We start from the raw sequence: 18135 nt of genomic DNA on the forward strand, positions 1-18135 counted from the left end.
TTACACCAACAGAAATCTATTTTTAAAAGATAATATTCTGTTTCCTTTTAGGGTTTTGCCTGGTAGGTGCCTTCAGAGAGGGATTTTGCTGGAATCTGAAGCAACAAGAGTGTGACTTAGGGACCACAGAACGGGGCACCACACCACCAACTGCAGAAGCCAAGAAGGGGAAAAGGCTATGTGGGGCCAACAGTCAGGCATGCCAGGCAGCACATGAGGCCCAGGAGCCTCACACAAACTTTCAGCTCTTGCATATCCAAAACAAGAGGCACCAGCTTGCAGCCTGCTTCAGCCAGCAACTATGGCCTGCCCCCATCCCAGCATCCTTCAGCTAGTGTAGTAGATGTGGAAGTAGAGAGTCTTGTTGCGTAGCAGGGAGTAGGAGTTGTCAAACTTGAGCAGGTAGATGCCCTCCCCAGGGTAGTCATGGCTGCCAGCCTGCACATCTCGGTGGCTGTCCCGCCGGTACACAGGCATGACCTCCCCATAGCGACCCCGCAGGGAGCTCCTGGAACCTCTCTCCACGTCTCCCACAGGGACGGGTTCTGTAAGAGCAAAACAGCAGAGGATCTGGATGTGAGTTCAGACACTGAATACGTCCTACCTGAAAGTTAGAGGGTGGGCTAGGGCACTCTGTGACTAATGCCTGGGGGATGCTATTTGCCTGAGATGGGTATTTCAAATTGTCTGTGAATCTTTTTGGTCATTACAGTGACTACTGAATGATACTGACATTTAGTACCTCAGGGTCTAGGAACGCTAAAATCAGGATAGTACCTGTGCAACAAAGTGGTGCCCATCCAAATGCCAGTGATGCCTCCCCTGAGAAATAATAACAGCTTGATAAAGTCTGTGTGCCTGGATGTTTCTGAGGCGGGGAAAGGCATTTAGAGGGGAAGATCTGAAAATTCGTTCATTTAGTAAGTGAAAGGACTATCTAACAGAACTAAGAAATGCAGATAAACACATTACACAGAATGACCCTATAACTTCCACCTAAAAAGCAGTAAGATATAAGGTCTTCCTCTTCCATGAATACCTACGGATTTCCTTACAGACCTAAAGGAGCAAGGTAAAGGAATAAGGCTAAAGTTTAGAAACTACTCCTAGATTATCCTCCCAAAATGTCTCAGGACTATTCAGAGTAGACATTACAAATAAAAACTAGAATGTCACAGAGACCTTTTAAAACTGCCTTGGCCATGAAGCGGAGAATAAGCCAGTAGTCAATCAGCTATGACAGTTTGGAAGGGAGAAAACATTGGTACATTTAGCAAATTATAATCATTCAGTTTGGTTCCAGGCTCAAAAGAAATATGCCCAAATCAGGAGAGAAAGAGAAATGTAATATAATCTCAGTTGTTGTTTTTTTTTTTTTTTTTGAGAGGGTCTTGCTATGTAGTCCAAGCTGGCCTTGAACTCACTATGTAGCCCAAGTTGGCCTCAAATACACGGCAATCCTCCTGCCTCAGCCTCCAGACTACACTACCAAACCTGCCTCAGTTTTATCCTGACTCCCCCCCTCCGCCCCCCCTCCCCACCTCACAGAGCAATTCAGGTAACAACTAGGTACTGAATAAAAGGAAAGAAAGCTTTCAAGTAAGGCATCAATACCAACCCCACCACTGGAATGTTCTCTGAGGGTCTGACTTTGGCCTACCACTCAACTTTAGCTTGCTATAGTGGATCCCTCACCTGTAGCATTTCTGGATTTTTCTTGCCTGCATTCTAAGGAAGAGACTGCTACTACAACAGAAGTGGTCACTAGGAATTAGGCTGAGCCAGAGAGAAAACTGCAAATTGCTAAAATTTAATTTACCTTCAATATTCTCCTCATCATCCTCTTCTTCCTCCTCATCCTCGCTGGAGTCACTGACCTGCACAGTTATGTCAGTGCTTGTTACAGGTGTCCAGTCAAAATAAACTCCAAAGCCAATGTCATAGTTATCAGTCGCAAACTCCCAGCAGACACGCTTCCCCTCTGGATGGGTAGGTACCCGGATGGTCACCACCTCACCCCGCTTCACCACCAGACGGCTATTCTTCTCTTTGCCCAGCTTGCTTTTGAATTCCTTCACCTTGGCAAAGGTCCAGATGCACGGAGGAGCCATCAGAGGTGGGGAGACTGAAAGGACAGGCAGATTACTGGGAAACCTGTACCACACCTGGCATTCTGCTTAGAGATTAATACAGTTTAGGACATTTTGTTGGTTTCTCTCACTTCCTTCTATGAGTCATTTTCTTTCCTTCCACTGCCTACGTTCTTTACACAGCTACTGAAAACAAACAAAAACCTTCTATATTTCCGAAAGTCTCACCTTTCCTGTGGTCCCCCAGAAGATCTGCACATTCCAAATCCGATGAAAGAATATCTATCGTTCCTGTATGCTCAGACTGGATCATAACGATGTCTCCAGATCTTTTCGGAAGTCGGTACTTGGCCATCTGCATAACAGAACTCTGATTAAAAGATGTATTAAGAGTGGCAGATTCCAGTTAACTTCTTTCCAAACAAAGCCCAACCCACCTGGCCATCCACTCCCTCAACTCAGAGCTTAATGTGCTATTCAACATTTCTTCTCTTTTATCCGGCTACAAATTGCTAATAAATTTTGTACATTTAACATCACCGAAATGTTCCCTAGCTTAAAGATTCTTTCTTATTCTTTTTACCATTTGCAACTTTTGCTCCAGACTCTGTAAAATCCTTCACAAGTATCCTCTTAGCTTGTTACTGACTTCTGCCTCACCAGGATTTCTGGGCCATGCCTTGGTCTCACGTCAGCTTGCACAGGACCACCGTGTGGTTTCTCTCACTTCAGCTCCCACACCTAGGGTTTAGATCAACTCCCATTCTGCCACACATTCTCCTTCTACATCAGGTATGACTTCCCACTCCAAGGTTACTTCTACATCACTGTGAGTCAATTCCCCAAGCACTATAGTCCCTGTCTCTGTCTGTCTGTCTGTCTATCTGTCTTTCTCTCTGTCTCTGTCTCAGTCTCTCCCTCTCCCCAGGGTACTAGGGATTTAACCCAGGGTCTTTTCACTGAACTTTTACTTTTCTTTTTGAGACAGGGCCTCACTAAGTTGCCCAGGCTGGCCTCAAGCTTGTGCTCCTTCTCCTGTCTCCACCTCCCGGAGTGCTGGGGTTACAAGTACGTGCCGCCATGCCTAGTCTCTCTTTTTCCTTCCACTCTTCCCTTTCTCTTTACCTCTCTTTCATCCACACCTCAGAGAACATGCTGTCTTGCCCTCTATATCACTAACACTGTTCTATAAATAATTACAATTTCATCTTAGATCACCTCTAGGTTTGTATTTGAATAGTACATTTGTTGCCAGATATCCAACTTGCATGGAAGAATACAAAAGGCACTCGATACTCATAGCCCTTGCTTACCATGTCGAAGCCTGAAATCTCTGTAGTGGGTTTTCTTTCAAATCACAGATTATGCCCTTGTTTCATACTATTATGCCTCTAGTTCCTGCCTCTTCTCTTGCTGGTATAAATGCAACAAAAAAATCTATATCCACTGCCCACAGGGGACAGCATGTCAGTGAGTCAGTAATCCAGTTAAGAGGCTGGAATTGAATTTGTGAGAAATAAATGAATCAAGTTTGTGACCTTCCCAGGTATGCTCTCCCAGTACTTGTTTCGGGAGAGCAAGCCCTCCAGCTCTCACCTAAATGAAGCAAATCGGATTTTGGCTAGTATGCTTCAAGAAGTTCTTACTTTTCCAAAACGCTAAACAATGGATTTAGTTTGCAATTTATTTAGCTGCACAGCCACAATAGTCAAGAACAGCTGTTAGTCTGAGTTTCCTTATTTTTTTCTGAGTTTTATTTTTTAATCAGAGTTTACTGGTACATAGCAATCACATCCATCATAGCGAATCTGTCCCTGTACATGACATAACTTGTTTCTTTTTCCCCTTCCCCTATGCTGTCTTCAATCCCTCCTCCCTAACCCACTTACAAAAGGTCTGTTTCCATGTTTTCTTTCTTTTCTCATTTTTTTTTACTTATCCCTTCTTTCCTTTTCTCCTCCCTACTCCCTTGTTCAACGGGACCACGATGGTATCCATCTTACAAGGTTGTTCTGAGGAATAAACAGTGTTGTAGATAAAAATCTTTGTCAAGTATAAAGCACTATGCAAATGTTATCATGCTTGGTCTTTTTTATTGATACAAATACCAATTTGATTCTAATACCTATGCTAAGATAATACAAGTAATCCCTACCTCCCATACCTTACAGCAATAGGACCACTACTTATTAATACCAGTTCTATACAATCTTCTACCATAAATACTAAATAGATCTCCCATAAGAAAGTAAGATTAAAACACAGGTAATGACTTAAGGCTCATCAAACCAAGAGGATTTTTTTTGATGTTTTGTGTTTTTTGGGTTTTGTTTTTTTGGAGACAGGGTCTTGCTATGTAGTCTAGCAATCTGAACTCACTATGTTGCCAAAGCTGGCTTCAAACTTTTGGCAACCCTCCTGCCTCGGCCTCATGAGTGCTGGGATTACAGGGTGCACCATCACGCCCAACACACCAAGAGGATTTCACTGAATATCCCTTCTAATACTTCACTGTTTGAGCAAGTGGCTGCAGGTTGCTAATCCAATAATAGGCCCTGTGGGAGATACAGATAATCATTCTTCAAGTAATTAAAAATGAGATGGCCCAAAGGAACAATAAGAGAACTCTGGGAACCACCCCCAGCAGTGGTTTTAATTCTAACCCATCCATTATATATCCAAATTCTGGTACCATGAACTCCTCCTCTTATATGAGAAAGACAGAATATACTCCCTACCTCACTGAGGACTTGAGCCTGGTCTGCAGGCAGTAAATCCTGTTCCACCAAAGCCTGATTCTCCAAGGCACTGGCTGATTTCTGCAGATTTTCCGTGGCATCCTTACTCCCTGGAGATACCATCTGTGGCCTCTCAGAGGAAGAGAGCATGTCAATTTAAGGGTTATTGGAAATAAAACAATGTTCAAAGGACACCCCACCCCGACTCTGCCTTCCTCTGCACTTAGGTCTACATCACCTCAGCTGACAACTGCCAAAGACAGAACTGGCCCACAGGAAAGCAGTGACAGTGTAAGGACACATGGACTGACAAAGCCAGGTCTCAGGCTGTGGAAACCATGGTAAACACACACACAGTTCAGTCATCTGAGATGGACTCCAGGTCTGGTTTTCTTTGTTGTTATTCCTTTCATTTAATTTTAACAGACAAATAAAAACTGTACATATTTATGGTGTATAATATGATGTCTCAATATATGTAAACATTGTGGAATGATCAAATGAGACCCCCAGGGCACGGGGAGCCACGCGGCCGCGAGCGCTGTTGCGCACCGGCCCCACTGCTCAACTGAGAACTATCATGACACAGAGAAACAATGACACAATTGGCCCACCATGCACCGGCTGCAGATGCCCACCTATGGACGTGTGTGAATCATTCAAACATGGAAAAACCCCTGGGAATACATGCTATACAACGGGCCACTCTTGCTCCTGCCATTGAGAACCAGAAAGGTCTAGAGTCAGCAGAGGAGCAGCTGCTGAACAAGGACTCGGAGAACATGAGAGTGCAGACTAAGCCCGAGGGGTCAGAGGTCCTGTGGACTGGGGTCATGAGAGCCGCTCGGAAGCTGTAAACCAGGAGGACCTTGCACAATACCTGCAGAGACTCCCTGGAAGCCATTCTTCCCCTGACAGTACAGGCTGTGGTGGAGCTCCAGAGAGGTCTGCAGCAAGATTCCTGCTGCCTATGCTGACGGTTGGGGAGAGGACACTAACTGGTTGTGGGGTCCCAATGCAATAGGAGGCTGGAGAGAAAACGCTACAAAAATGGCTTTGGCCCCAGACGGCTCACTTGATTTTTGACAACCCTTAGGCTGTAACTACTTGTTAGATACTTCTTGGGTATCTCTGTCTTCCTGAGAAACCACTTCTAAGATACCAACATGTATTACAGCAGTCATTGATATTTTCCTACTAATCTATCCATAACTCTGTAATGTCTGTATTGTTCCTATCCTATTTCATAAATGGATGCATGTTTATTATTATGTGTTTCCTACAGCAACCATTGAGAATAGTTAATGATTATTCAATAGATCATTCATGTATAGCTCTATTTATTTTCTTTTGAAGATAACTAAGTAGAGTACAACAACTATTGATAATCTCCTACCTCTTTTGTCTGTAACTCACTATTATTTGTCTATTTGTTTTCCTGAGAAACTATCCTGTAGATAACAATATGTAAAACACTAACCATTGATACTTTCCTACCACTTTGTCTGTAATTTGGTAAGCCCCCCCACCATTATTGTTATCCTTCTTTTACTATTAAAAAAAAAAAAAAGAAAGAAAGTAAGGCTTGCTTGGGTAATACAATGTAAGCTGCAAGTTGTTGTAAGCCTACCTATTTTCATGGTGTTAAACTCCAAAATCCCAGTCCATTTTGGTTTTGTTTTGTTTTGTTTTGTTTTGTAGTACTGGGGATCGAACCCAGGGCCTTGTGCATGCAAAGCAAGAGCTCTACCACTGAGCTACATCCCCAGCACCCATTTCTGTATCTTGACACTGTTTATTATCTGTCTCCTTCAGTATGAGCCAGGCTTGCTGCCAGAGACTTGGTGCTACTCCCTTTGCACGCACAGCATCTAGAATCATGTCTGAGCATGGAACTGTCAGGCCTTTTGCACTGTGACTTCATCTCCTAGAATCCCTGCTTTGCTCAGGTCACCCCAGTGACAAGGGCCTCCTGAATCTCTGATAGTTCTCAAATGCACCAAGCAATCTTCCACTTTAGTCTTTGCACTTGCTGTAGCCTCTGCTTAGAGCATTCTTCCTCTATAGTTTTTTTCCCTCTGCTTTCTGCTAAATTATCACTTTCTGAGAGGATTCTGAGATGTCCATCTATAAACTCACTCGCTTCTCCCTGCTCTATCACTCTCTGTTTGCTTGTTTGTTGTTTTGAGACAGGGTCTCACTATATAGCCCAGGCTGACCTTGAATTTGTGATCCTCCTCCCAAGTGCTGGGACTACAGGTGTGTGCCACCACATCCAGCTCCCATCACTCTTCATGCCCTTACCCTTTTTTAAAATTGTAGTTATTACTACATCCCATAACATGTACCATATTCTGTAGATTACAAGGTGCACAGTGCTTTTAGAGTTTAACACAACTGAAATACAGGATATCTTAAAAACTGATGTCATAAAACTGCCGTGGGCCCGGACTGACATAGTCCTCCCACAGGAGATCTCCATGTGCTTCTGCCGCTGTTTATAAATACTCCCAACCTTAGAGGACTTGAAACTAAGTTCTTTGTTGAAGAGTTTTGTTTAGGTCCTGATGACTACAGGCTTCTGGTTCATATTCTCAGGGGAGGTATTATTTTCCTCCCCTTACACAGTGCCAAGCTTGAGACATTCATGTTTCTTTGCTATCCTCTGCTGTCCTCTTTTTTGGGGGGGTGGGGGGGCATTGGTTTTTTGAGACAAGGTCTCGCTCCATAGTCCAGGTTGGCCTTGAACTCACCATGGAGCCCAGGCTGGCCTAGAACTCATGGTGATCCTCCTGCCTCAGCCTTCCAAGTGCTGGGATTACCGGTGTGCACCACCATACCCGGCTCTGCTGTCCTTTTCTATGTGGAGGGATTTTTCTGTCTTTCCATTGAAGGAGCTGGCTTCTGGTATCCCTCTCCATGAGGGTCCCCTATTAAATAAGAGAATAATGACCTACAGGTGATGGCAACTCAGACTCCATAAGTCAGGATGTACTTGCTTTCTGCCTGCCTTCCCTACTAGAATGTAAACTCCAAACATTCATTTGGTATCCTCAGTACCTAGAACAGTACCAGGTACGTAGTAGGCAAATATCTCTTAAACAAATAAATAGTAGACACACAAAAATACTTGTTGAATGAATAAATGAACATGTCAATTTTTATTTGGAACCAAAAGAAGAATTTTGGATCAGACTACCATGTATGATATTTGGAAGGGGAGACTACAACAGTTATTCTGAATCATTAGCCTGACCTTACATCTATGGCACCTAAAACTGGGCTAGGGGTATAGTTCAGTGGCAGAGTGCTTGCTGAGCATGTGCAAGATCCTTGGTTCAAAGCCCAACACCAAAAAAGTAAATAAACTTGAAACTGAGTCTCTTCTTTGCATGTGTATACACTACTTTAAATAAATATGACTCTACTTATAAAAAAAAATTTTTTTTTGGCCTTTTTTAGGCAAAGTCTCACTATGCAATTCAGGGTGGCCTTGAACTCACTTTGTACCCCAGGCTGGCCTCGAACTCACTGTAATCCTCCTGCCTCAGCCTCCCACGTGCTGGAATTATAGGTATGTGCACCATGCCCGGCTTATAAAAAATATTTTAAACCGTACGTGAGACAGCCATATAAATTTAGCATTCACATTTGCATTTTACTCTCTGGAGAATTAATGGAGGGTATTTGGGAAACAGAAATTACAAACCACTTGATGTTGGTGATAAGGCACGGAGAGGAAAAACCTCCACGCTAAATAAGCCTTCTTGTTTGTGGTGACCTAGAGCAGGAGACCAGCCCAAATGGGGAGGAGAGCCTAGCCAGCCAGCCAGCCACCCTAGAAAAGTCAGAATGTTGTATCATTTCCATTTCCAACAGATGCAAAACATAAGCCCTAAGCTTCTAGTTCCCAACTCTTTAGAGTTTTTTCTTCACTTACAAAATATTAGAAACACATCTTTAAAATTAACTCTCCTTTGGTCTAAGAATGTTCCGCATTTCTCCCTCAAAAATTACTTACATTTATAAGGGTAAAACAGTTCTGTGCCAAAACTTAATCTCCCAAAGGCTTTCGTATCAACATGCGCAGGAAAGGAACAGTAACAGGAAGATAGAAAGAAAAGGGCTCTCCTTGGGGAATTCAGTGAGAACATGAATAGCTTTGCAATAGCAAGCAGAAACACAGCAACGACACCCAGGATTTAGAGGCAGATTTATTTACCTTGACGGGCACTGATTGGAATCACTCCCAGAATATCAGGCCCTGATCTCTGGTGGTCTAGGGCTTATAGTGGATAAGCAAACAGGAAGTACAGAGGCAGAATGGCTTGTCAATTGGGGATGGGTTTATACAATGTGCAGTGCGCATTATAGTGACCAGCTGTGCATCACAGTGACCAGCTGTCTCTAAGAGACAGGAACAAACGGATCTGGAACAGGAACTATTACCTGAGCAACAAACAAACTGAAGTATACCGGTAGGGGTGAGGAGTGTTCCTGCTACAGTTTCACATACCCAAAGCCTTCAGGAGGACTTTCATATAGTAACCTAGTAGCTCTAAGCACAGAACTCAAAGCCCCATATTGACAATTATGAGGAGAAGCTATAGCTATGGGAACTTGGGCAAATTATTATCACTGTTCATTTCATCTTAAAAAAAAAAGCAGATATTCTTCATTCACTGGGGTTATCAGAGAGGTCAAAGAGATCACACACTTTAGTATAGTATAAAAAAATAAAAATATTTCGTGAAAGTAACTTTTATTATCACTATAGATTCTTCTTTCTCCAATGCATTTATGGTCACAAGAAAACTACAAGCTCTTTATCCAAAACAGTTTCTTTTTCCTACCTGTGAGGTGAGAAATGGGCTACTGGATCAGAGGCAGAAGCCAGTGAAGAGGTGGTCTTGGTGTTTTCTAGATCTTCATTCTCTAGAAAATCATGGAAAGAAAGAATTCAGTATATGAGAGGGAACATAGCCATAATTATCTTTTATCTTTAAAACAAAACTAGAAGTTTCAATCAACTTCATTTCAAAAAAAAAAAAAAATTGGGACATAAACTATATTCTCAGAGGCCTAGCACAAAAATTATTCAAGTCTTCACAGCTGTCTCTGACAGTCATAACTCACTCATAAAAAGCTAAGTATTTTATAAAACAAGTCCCCACAAAATTAATCCTACAAGAACTATTTTTCTCAGAAGACATATAGGTAAATTAGGCAGAACACAGAAGGCAGATTGGGATGTAAGATGAAATAAACTAAATTTGCTGTCAAAGTAGACACATCTCTACATTCAGGAAGCTCAGATCACTGTATCTATGGTCAGGTAAGGAGCTTTTGTTCTTTTCATTCATTCATTCATTCATTCATTCATTCACCAATGAGTCACTCAATAATGGGGGCCCTCACAGAGTATAAAGGTGAAATGCATCATGAAGGCTCCACTCCCCAGCTCCGCACAAGCCTACACACAGGCTAGTGTCACACTGCCATTTTGCAGGTAAGAAAATGAAAGCAGAGATATTATTCAAACTCAGGTGGCTCCGATCTTAATCATCAGGGCTCCTTAGTTTCATGGTTTATTGAACAGCCTCTTCTTGAACACTGAAAAACCATGCAGTTTAGTGCGTTCAGCAGCCCTTAGTTCTGCCCTCTCTGGTTAGGACAGAAGAAGCTGAAGCCCCAAGTCCACCTCGCAGTACAAGCTACACTTAACAAAGTGAGCGCCAAGCTCTGAGAAGGTCAAGTTTGGTAGCAATACACAAGTGAAAATGACAGGATTTGTGATCCAACCTTAATCTAGTCTCTATTTCTTATTCGTAAATAAGATCTATTTCTTTCTGTTGATTCAGCCTTATTGGCAGAAAGACTTTACTGCTCACACCACCCCATTTTTCTCCCAAAACAGAACTGAGTCTAAGATGCTCATCAGCTGTTTCCCAGTCTCTGCTATTCTGTAAAGAGGCCCATTTTACTGAGGGATACAGAGATCTCTCTCCTGTGTTGACCTATGTGGAACCTGCTTCCTAATAAATTCAATCTTTGATCACTCTTCCCTATAACACCCTTTAAAATATTCACAGTGTGCAGCTGTGCTTCCTGCAGGCTCCTCTTTCCTGAGCCACCATGTCCACATCAGATGGGCTTTGACCATGCTGACCTCTTTTAGTTGTTCTACTTAGTTTGTTCCAAAGTAAGAAGCAAAGACAAACAGGTTTTTTAGATGAGTTCCAATCCATGCGAAGTACATCAACAATAATCTCTTATTAATCACATTTCTTGGCATAACAGCCTATCCAGCCACAAGATTTTTTTAACTGCAAACTTACTCTGTTGACCTAAATAAGTCAATCAAGATCTCTAGGGCTTCTAAAAATAAACTTTTTTTTCCAAGACCACTCCTTATTATGCTCTGGTTTTGAAACTGACTTTTAGAAAATAACTGACTTTTTAACTGTAATGCAGGACTTTATATGCTCTTATTTATTTCAATTTTTTAAAAATTACATTTATAATGCTTTGTTCTATAGAGCAAACTAAATACAAATATGAAAACATTTTGCAATATAAAAATTCTGCATCTGTCCTCCCAGGCTTTATTTCATTTAAAATGTTTTTAAATCTACAAATAATTCATTACTCACTGTGGAAAAATCAAGAAATATATAGATAAGAAAAATAACCACAAAAACACAAACAACCAAAACATAAAATATCCAGTACAGGGAAAAAAAGAAAAAAGAAAGTTGGGAAAAAGAAAAAAGAAAACTCACAGACAATCATAACTCTTCTAAAATAGACACTATTAACAATTTGATATATGTACCCTTTCTAAAATGTTTCTTTACATTTATACATATAAATATATATGTATTTTATATGTATTTCTAAAAGGAAATGCACCAAATATTAATAAAACATTTTCATGAACATTTTCCAAAATTAATAAAAACAAAGCTGTATCATAACCTTAAATGGCTGCACCTTCCACCCTGTGGCTTTGGCATTTCTGATCACTGTCTAAGACTGACATTGTCTAATACTGATCACTATCTGAATACATTCATTAGAAACCAGAAAATGACTTTTCCAATTCCAGCACTTTACACAAAGGCTGATCAAAAATGCTATGTTTAAAAGACAGATTCCCATCAGGCCCCCCAAAAGACTCCCCCTCACTTAGAACACACTTACTCCATCATTCTCACCACTTGCTAGCAGCTCTACAAGTCCTTTGTGTTTTTACGACATGTGATAAAATACACAGTGAATGCTGAAGGCTGCTGCCAGGTGCCATCCATGGAAAGGCAGGTTGTAAAACTATTACTATGATTCTCACCCTCCTAATTCTCTGGATCTGGGGCCATGCAACTTCTGGCTCTTCCCCAAAGTCAAAATGAAAGGCAAAAATGTTTTAAATCAGTGAAGAGGGCTTTCAGAACTGCTTCAGAAAGTGGCAAGAACAAGGACTAAGTGTTTCCAACTGAGGGGAAGGATTTTTTTAAGGGGATTTATGGCAACATGTCTTTCACTGTAATAAATTTCTAAAAATTTAAACATTTGTTGCGGGCTGGGGATTTAGCTCAGCGGCACAGCACCTGCCTGGCAAGCGCGAGGTCGTGAGTTCAATTCCTGGTACTGGAAACCACCCCCCCAAAAAAATAAATAAATAAACATTTGTTGCATTTTTTAAACCACATTTTCTACATTTATTAGTTGGAATTTTAAAAAGAGCACCCCTTCAACAACTTGGCTACTGACATATTCACAAAAGGCAAGATAAAGGATTGATTCTAATCAATTGTCACAATACTGTTAGAACTGTAGGAGAATGCTGATTTGTTTTTTTGAAATACTGTTAAAAATGGATTTTACCATATTGTATGTGTCTCAAGCTTTCCTAGTTCTGGCCTGCAGAAGCTCCTTAGGGTTGGCTCCTGTGGCCCTGTAGCAAAACCCCCGCAAGTCTTCCTTATAGCAGAAGTCCCAGGCTCATCTTATAAATGCCCCATCCTAGACTTGGAACCGGCCATTTCTCCAAGGAGTTCTAGTTCTTATTTTATAAGACTCAGTATGTACAGAGGCTCTGCCCTGATGAAGGGAATAACACTACCATCACAGTAATGGGTTACTGTGGGATGTGCTCATTATCACGCAAGTGGGTTTCATTCAGTCTCCTTCACCCCTCTTTCTCATGCACTCTCTTGACCTTCAATCTTCTGCCATGCAATGACACAGCAAGAAGGCCCTCACCAGATGTGACCTTAGATTTCCCACTCTCCAGAACTTTAAGAACTAAATACTTTTCTCTGTAAATTATCCAGTCATATATATTTTTGTTTGTTTGTTTTTGTTTTGTTTTGGTTTTTGTTTGTTTTTTTGAGACAGGGTTTCACTAGGTAGTTCAGCCTGCTCTTGAACTCACTGTATAGCATAGGCTGGTCTTAAACTGTCAGCGATCCTCCTGCCTCAGCCTTCTGAGTGCTGGGATTACAAGCGTGCACCACTACACCCAGCTTATACAGTGTTATAGAAGCACAAAATGGATTATGACACACACATGAATATCTATTTTATGAGTACTGTTTATATACATATGAATATACATATTCATGAATATGTATATGAATATATACTATTTCATGTTGACAGAAGACTTGTTTTAAATGTGAGGCCACACACAGCCTCAAAATAAAAGGACAGAAAAGGATATCCCATGCAAATGGTAACCAAAAGAGAACACAGGTAGCTATACTTAAATAAAACAGATTTCGAGCTGGGCGTAGTGGAGCATGCCTGTAATCCCAGCACTCGGGAGGCAACAGGATCGTTGTGAGTTCGAGGCCAGCCTGGGCTACAAAGTGAGCTCCAGGCCAGCCTGAACTGCACAGCAAGACCCTGTCTCAAAAAGGCCAAACTAAATAAATAAAACAGATTTCAAATCAAAAATGGTCACAAAGAAGGGCATTATTTAATAATGAAGAGGTTAATCTATTAAGAGGACACAGCAATTACAAATGTACGTGCATCCGGGGTTGGGGATTTAGCTCAGTGGCACAGCACCTGCCTGGCAAGCGCAAGGTTGTAAGTTCAATTCCTGGTACCAGAAAAACAAACAAAAAAAACCCAAAACAACAACAACAAAAAAAATATATGTGCATCCACCATCAGGGCACCAAGATGTATAAAGCAAATATTAATAGGCACAAAAAAGAAATAGCAATACAGTGAAAATAGTAACCACTTATTGATCAACCAGACCTAAAATTAATAAGGAAATATTAAACTTGGATTATAATTTAGATCAAATGGAGCTAATAGACATACACAGAACTTTCCACCCAAAAGGAGAATATAAATTGTTCTCTAGCATACTCTCCAAGATAGAATATATATATATGTGTGTGTATATATGTGTGTGTGTGTATATATATATATATATATATATATACACATATACACACATATATATTTTTTGTTGTTGTTCTTTTTCAGACAGGGTCTCACTATGCAGTTCAGGCTGGCCTCAAACTCACAATGATCCTCCTGCTTCAGCCTCCTGAGTGTTGGGATTACCGGTGTGGGCCACCACACCCAGCTTAGACCACATACTGAGCCACAAAAAAAGTCTTCAAAAATGTAAGATAGAAATTGTATCAAGTATTGTCTCTGTCTACAAAAGTATAAAAACAGACATTAACAGAAGGAACTTTGGAAAATTCACAAATACATAGAAACTGAACAACATGCTCCAGAATAAGCCAATGACTCAGAGAAAAAATTACAAGGGAAATTTAAAATTATCCTGAGATAGGCTGGGACATAGCTCAGTGATAAAGCATTTGTTGGGGTACATGAGACCCTAGGTTCATTCACCAGCACAGGGGGAAAAACGTCTTGAGACAAACACCAATGGAAGTACAGTATACCAAAGCCTCCAGGACGCAGCAAAGCAGTTCTGAAAGGGGACATAACAATAAATGACGTTAAAAAAGAAAGATCTCAAAACAAGTAAGTCTGTTATGGTTTAGATCTAAAATGTCCCCTAGAAACCTCATGTGTCCAGAAGTAAGGCTTTCAGTAGACAACTAGATCACGAGGGCTCTAATTAAATCAGTGGGTTAATCCATTTATGAAATCATAATGTGATGCCATTATTGACAGGAGATGGAAACAAGGTGGGCTCCAGCTGCAGGAAGGTTACTGGGAGCATGCCTTTGAAAGGTACACCTCGCGCCGGTCCCTTCCTCTCTGGCTCTCTCATTTGGTGCTTCCTGGTTGCCATGAAGTGAGCAACTTTCTTCCACTGCATCCTTCAGCCATGTTTCTGCCTCTCTGCAGGCTTAAACATAATGTAGCCAGTCAAACGTGGACTGAAATCTCTGAAACTTTGAGTCAAGATAAACCTTCTTTCTTGGTTTTTCTCAGGTATTTTTTAACAGTGAAGGAAAGCTAAACAAAACATTGTCTAATATTATTCATTACTTTTTAAATTATACTTGATTGTGTTAATAATTATGTCCCTACTGAGAGACATCAGAGTTATCACCATTCTATTAATACAAATCATGCTACAATGCCTTGTATATATTTCATGTAAGTATGTACCAGGGTGTCTTTAGAGTAGATTACTGGGAGTAGAATTTCTGGCTCAAATTCTTCTCCACAGCAATCACCTATCATTTTATACTCATAGCCCCAATATATGAGTGTTTCCCCAAAGCTCCACATCACATTATGTCAAACTTTTAAAAACTTGACAGAGCTTGCCATGAGGAATGATACCATAATTTTCTTTGTTTTTCTCTTATTTTGTTCTGGTTTTTGAGACAGGATCATGCCAAGTTGCCCAGGCAAACTCCTGGGCTCAATCAATCCTCCTGCTTTAGCCACCAAAGTTACCAAAACTATAAATGCATATCAGCCAGCTTGATATTTTAATTTTAATTTGCACTTATTTTTAATGCATTGGAGAATTTCAAATACTAAATAAACTCTCCTTACTTTATTTCCTTGAGATTACTGCCCAGAATTGAAACCCCCTGACAAAGAGTCTACACCCTGAAAGTTTTATATTCCTTATCCAATTTCTCTCTAAATTTCACTCTCTACCAGTAAATGAGTGTACCACTTCCCACATTCTTCCAGGTATAATAAAAAATTCCTTATAATTTTTCCCAATCTAATAAATAGAACATAATGAAACATTACTATTTTAATTTGCAATTCTCTGACAGTTCATATGGTCAAAACAAACTTTTATATATGTCTAAAACTGGTTGTCACTGGGTGTGGTGGCAGACACCTGTAATGCCAGCACTCAGGAGGCTGAAGCAGGAGGATCACTGTGAGTTTGAGGCCAGTATGGGCTACATAGTGAGTTCAAGGTCAACCTGAACTACACAGCCAGACCCTGTCTAAAAAAAAAAAATTGATTTCCTTTTTTTTGATTAAAAAATTTATTCAATTATACAATTTATACAATTTAACCTGCATTGTTCATGCAACAATAATATTCATGTATTTAAAACAGGCCACTGACTCTGTCCTTCAGCATCAGTCTGCCCAACATTTTGCCCAAATCAAAATATACTATATACATAGGAACCATATAACAAGGGAAACTATGTTAAAAACAGCCTGTCTCAATTCAACAGACTTGGTCCTCTACTATGCATCAGGCACTGTTTCCATGCTACGAATATAGAGTTACCCTAGGCATAATTTTTACCAAGTCCTCAGTCTAGTGAGGAAGATGAACTCATAAACAGACAACTATAATATGGGTATATGTACAGTATCATTTAGCATTATGTCCTGGGTATCACAGAAACACAAATTCTTTAACTTACGGAAGTCAAAGGAGTCAAAGGAGGTGTTAAAGGTTTCCTGAAATAGCTAACAATTATGCTCCCTTCCCCTATCCCCAGCACTGGGGGTTCAACCCTAATCCTTTTTATTTTTGAGACAGAGTTTTACTAATTGCCCAGGCTGCCCCCAAACTTGTGATCCTCCTTCCTCATCTTTTTCAGACTTCAGAGAATTGATCAGAGTTACGCAGAATGGAATAGAGTTGCTCTGTGTTAGGCTTTAGCCTAAGGAAATGCCATGTCTGGTTTGATCTATTCAGGTCACTAAAACTGTCACCAGATTAGCAATCATGCTGTTTTGCTTTCTCATCATTTCTGCGTTCAGTCAAGTAGCACTTTTAATTTCCTTCAAGAACTTTTTCTTTATATTTTGGCTAACTGGCATAAGAGGCCTATGTGAGCTTTTGACATACCTCCCTCACTAACTTAATCAGTTCTAGCTTTTCATGTAAAATGAGAGATGTATGATTCTTCTTTTCACTTGAACACTTAGGGCTATTGTAGGTTTATTAGTTGGCCTAATTTCAATATTGCTGTGTCTGAGGTAACAGGCAGATCTAAGGAGAAGAGAGATCTGGCTGGTCAAATTCTCTGAACACATAACATTTACTGATAAGATCACTATATGCAGAAGGAACAGCTTGCAGTGCTCCCCAATCTCCCTACTAACAACAAAGATCACTCATCACAGATCCCCATTAGCAGATATACCAATAATGAAAACATCTGAACTATTGCAAGAATTCCAAAGTGTGACACAGTGACATGAAACAAATGCATATAGTTGGGAAAATGATACTAATCAGACATCTTCAATTTATAAAAATGCAATTATTTGTGAAGCACAATTAAATGATGTATAATAATACAAGATATGCCTATGTACCTCTCACATTTTCATCTATGATCCACCTAGAGTTGACTTTTTGTGCATGGTATGAAAGGTAAGAATCAAATTTCCTTTCTTTTCCCTTTGGATATTCAATTGTACCAGCAACATTTACCCCCTCTCCCCCAGAGCCTTGTGTTAGTTAACTTTCTATTACTATAATACCTGAGATAATCAAGTTGTAAAGAGAAAAGATTTATTTTGGCTCCATTTTAGAGCTTCTAGTCCACATCAGTTGGTCCTGTTGCTCTGGGGAGGCAACACAGGATGGGAGCATATAGCAAAGCAAAACCACTCACCTCATAGCCAGGAGCGAGAGGCGGCAGAGGCAGGGGGAGGGGAACAGGGAAGGGCAGGGAAAAGCAAAGGAAGAGGAAGGACTAAGGTCCCACAGTCCTCTTTGGGTGCACACCCTCCAGTGATCCAAGGACCTCCCACTAGGCCCCACCTCTTAAAGATTTTAGCACCACCCTGAGCACCAAGCCTTTAACACATGGCCTGGGAGCCATTCAAGATCCAAACTTTAGAAAGCCCTTCTG

At 40.7% G+C, this 18135-nt stretch overlaps 1 protein-coding gene across 2 annotated transcripts in view; it reads right to left on the reverse strand.

Annotated features, from left to right (window-relative positions):
- The window catches only part of Tmed8 (transmembrane p24 trafficking protein family member 8), a 26813-nt gene continuing 8678 nt past the window's right edge, over nt 1–18135 (reverse strand). For both annotated transcript variants that reach the window (XM_005390200.1, XM_013517156.1), the window contains 5 exons: nt 9682–9763; nt 4829–4958; nt 2319–2445; nt 1820–2125; nt 1–545 (listed from right to left, as the gene is read on the reverse strand). In XM_005390200.1, the coding sequence (XP_005390257.1) occupies nt 328–545; nt 1820–2125; nt 2319–2445; nt 4829–4958; nt 9682–9763 (863 nt within the window). In that variant the 3' untranslated portion in view covers nt 1–327. The remainder of the gene's footprint in view (nt 546–1819; nt 2126–2318; nt 2446–4828; nt 4959–9681; nt 9764–18135) is intronic.

Source organism: Chinchilla lanigera, unplaced genomic scaffold (assembly GCF_000276665.1).
Source record: "Chinchilla lanigera isolate Chin_1 unplaced genomic scaffold, ChiLan1.0 scaffold00037, whole genome shotgun sequence".
NCBI classification, from domain to species: domain Eukaryota; kingdom Metazoa; phylum Chordata; class Mammalia; order Rodentia; family Chinchillidae; genus Chinchilla; species Chinchilla lanigera.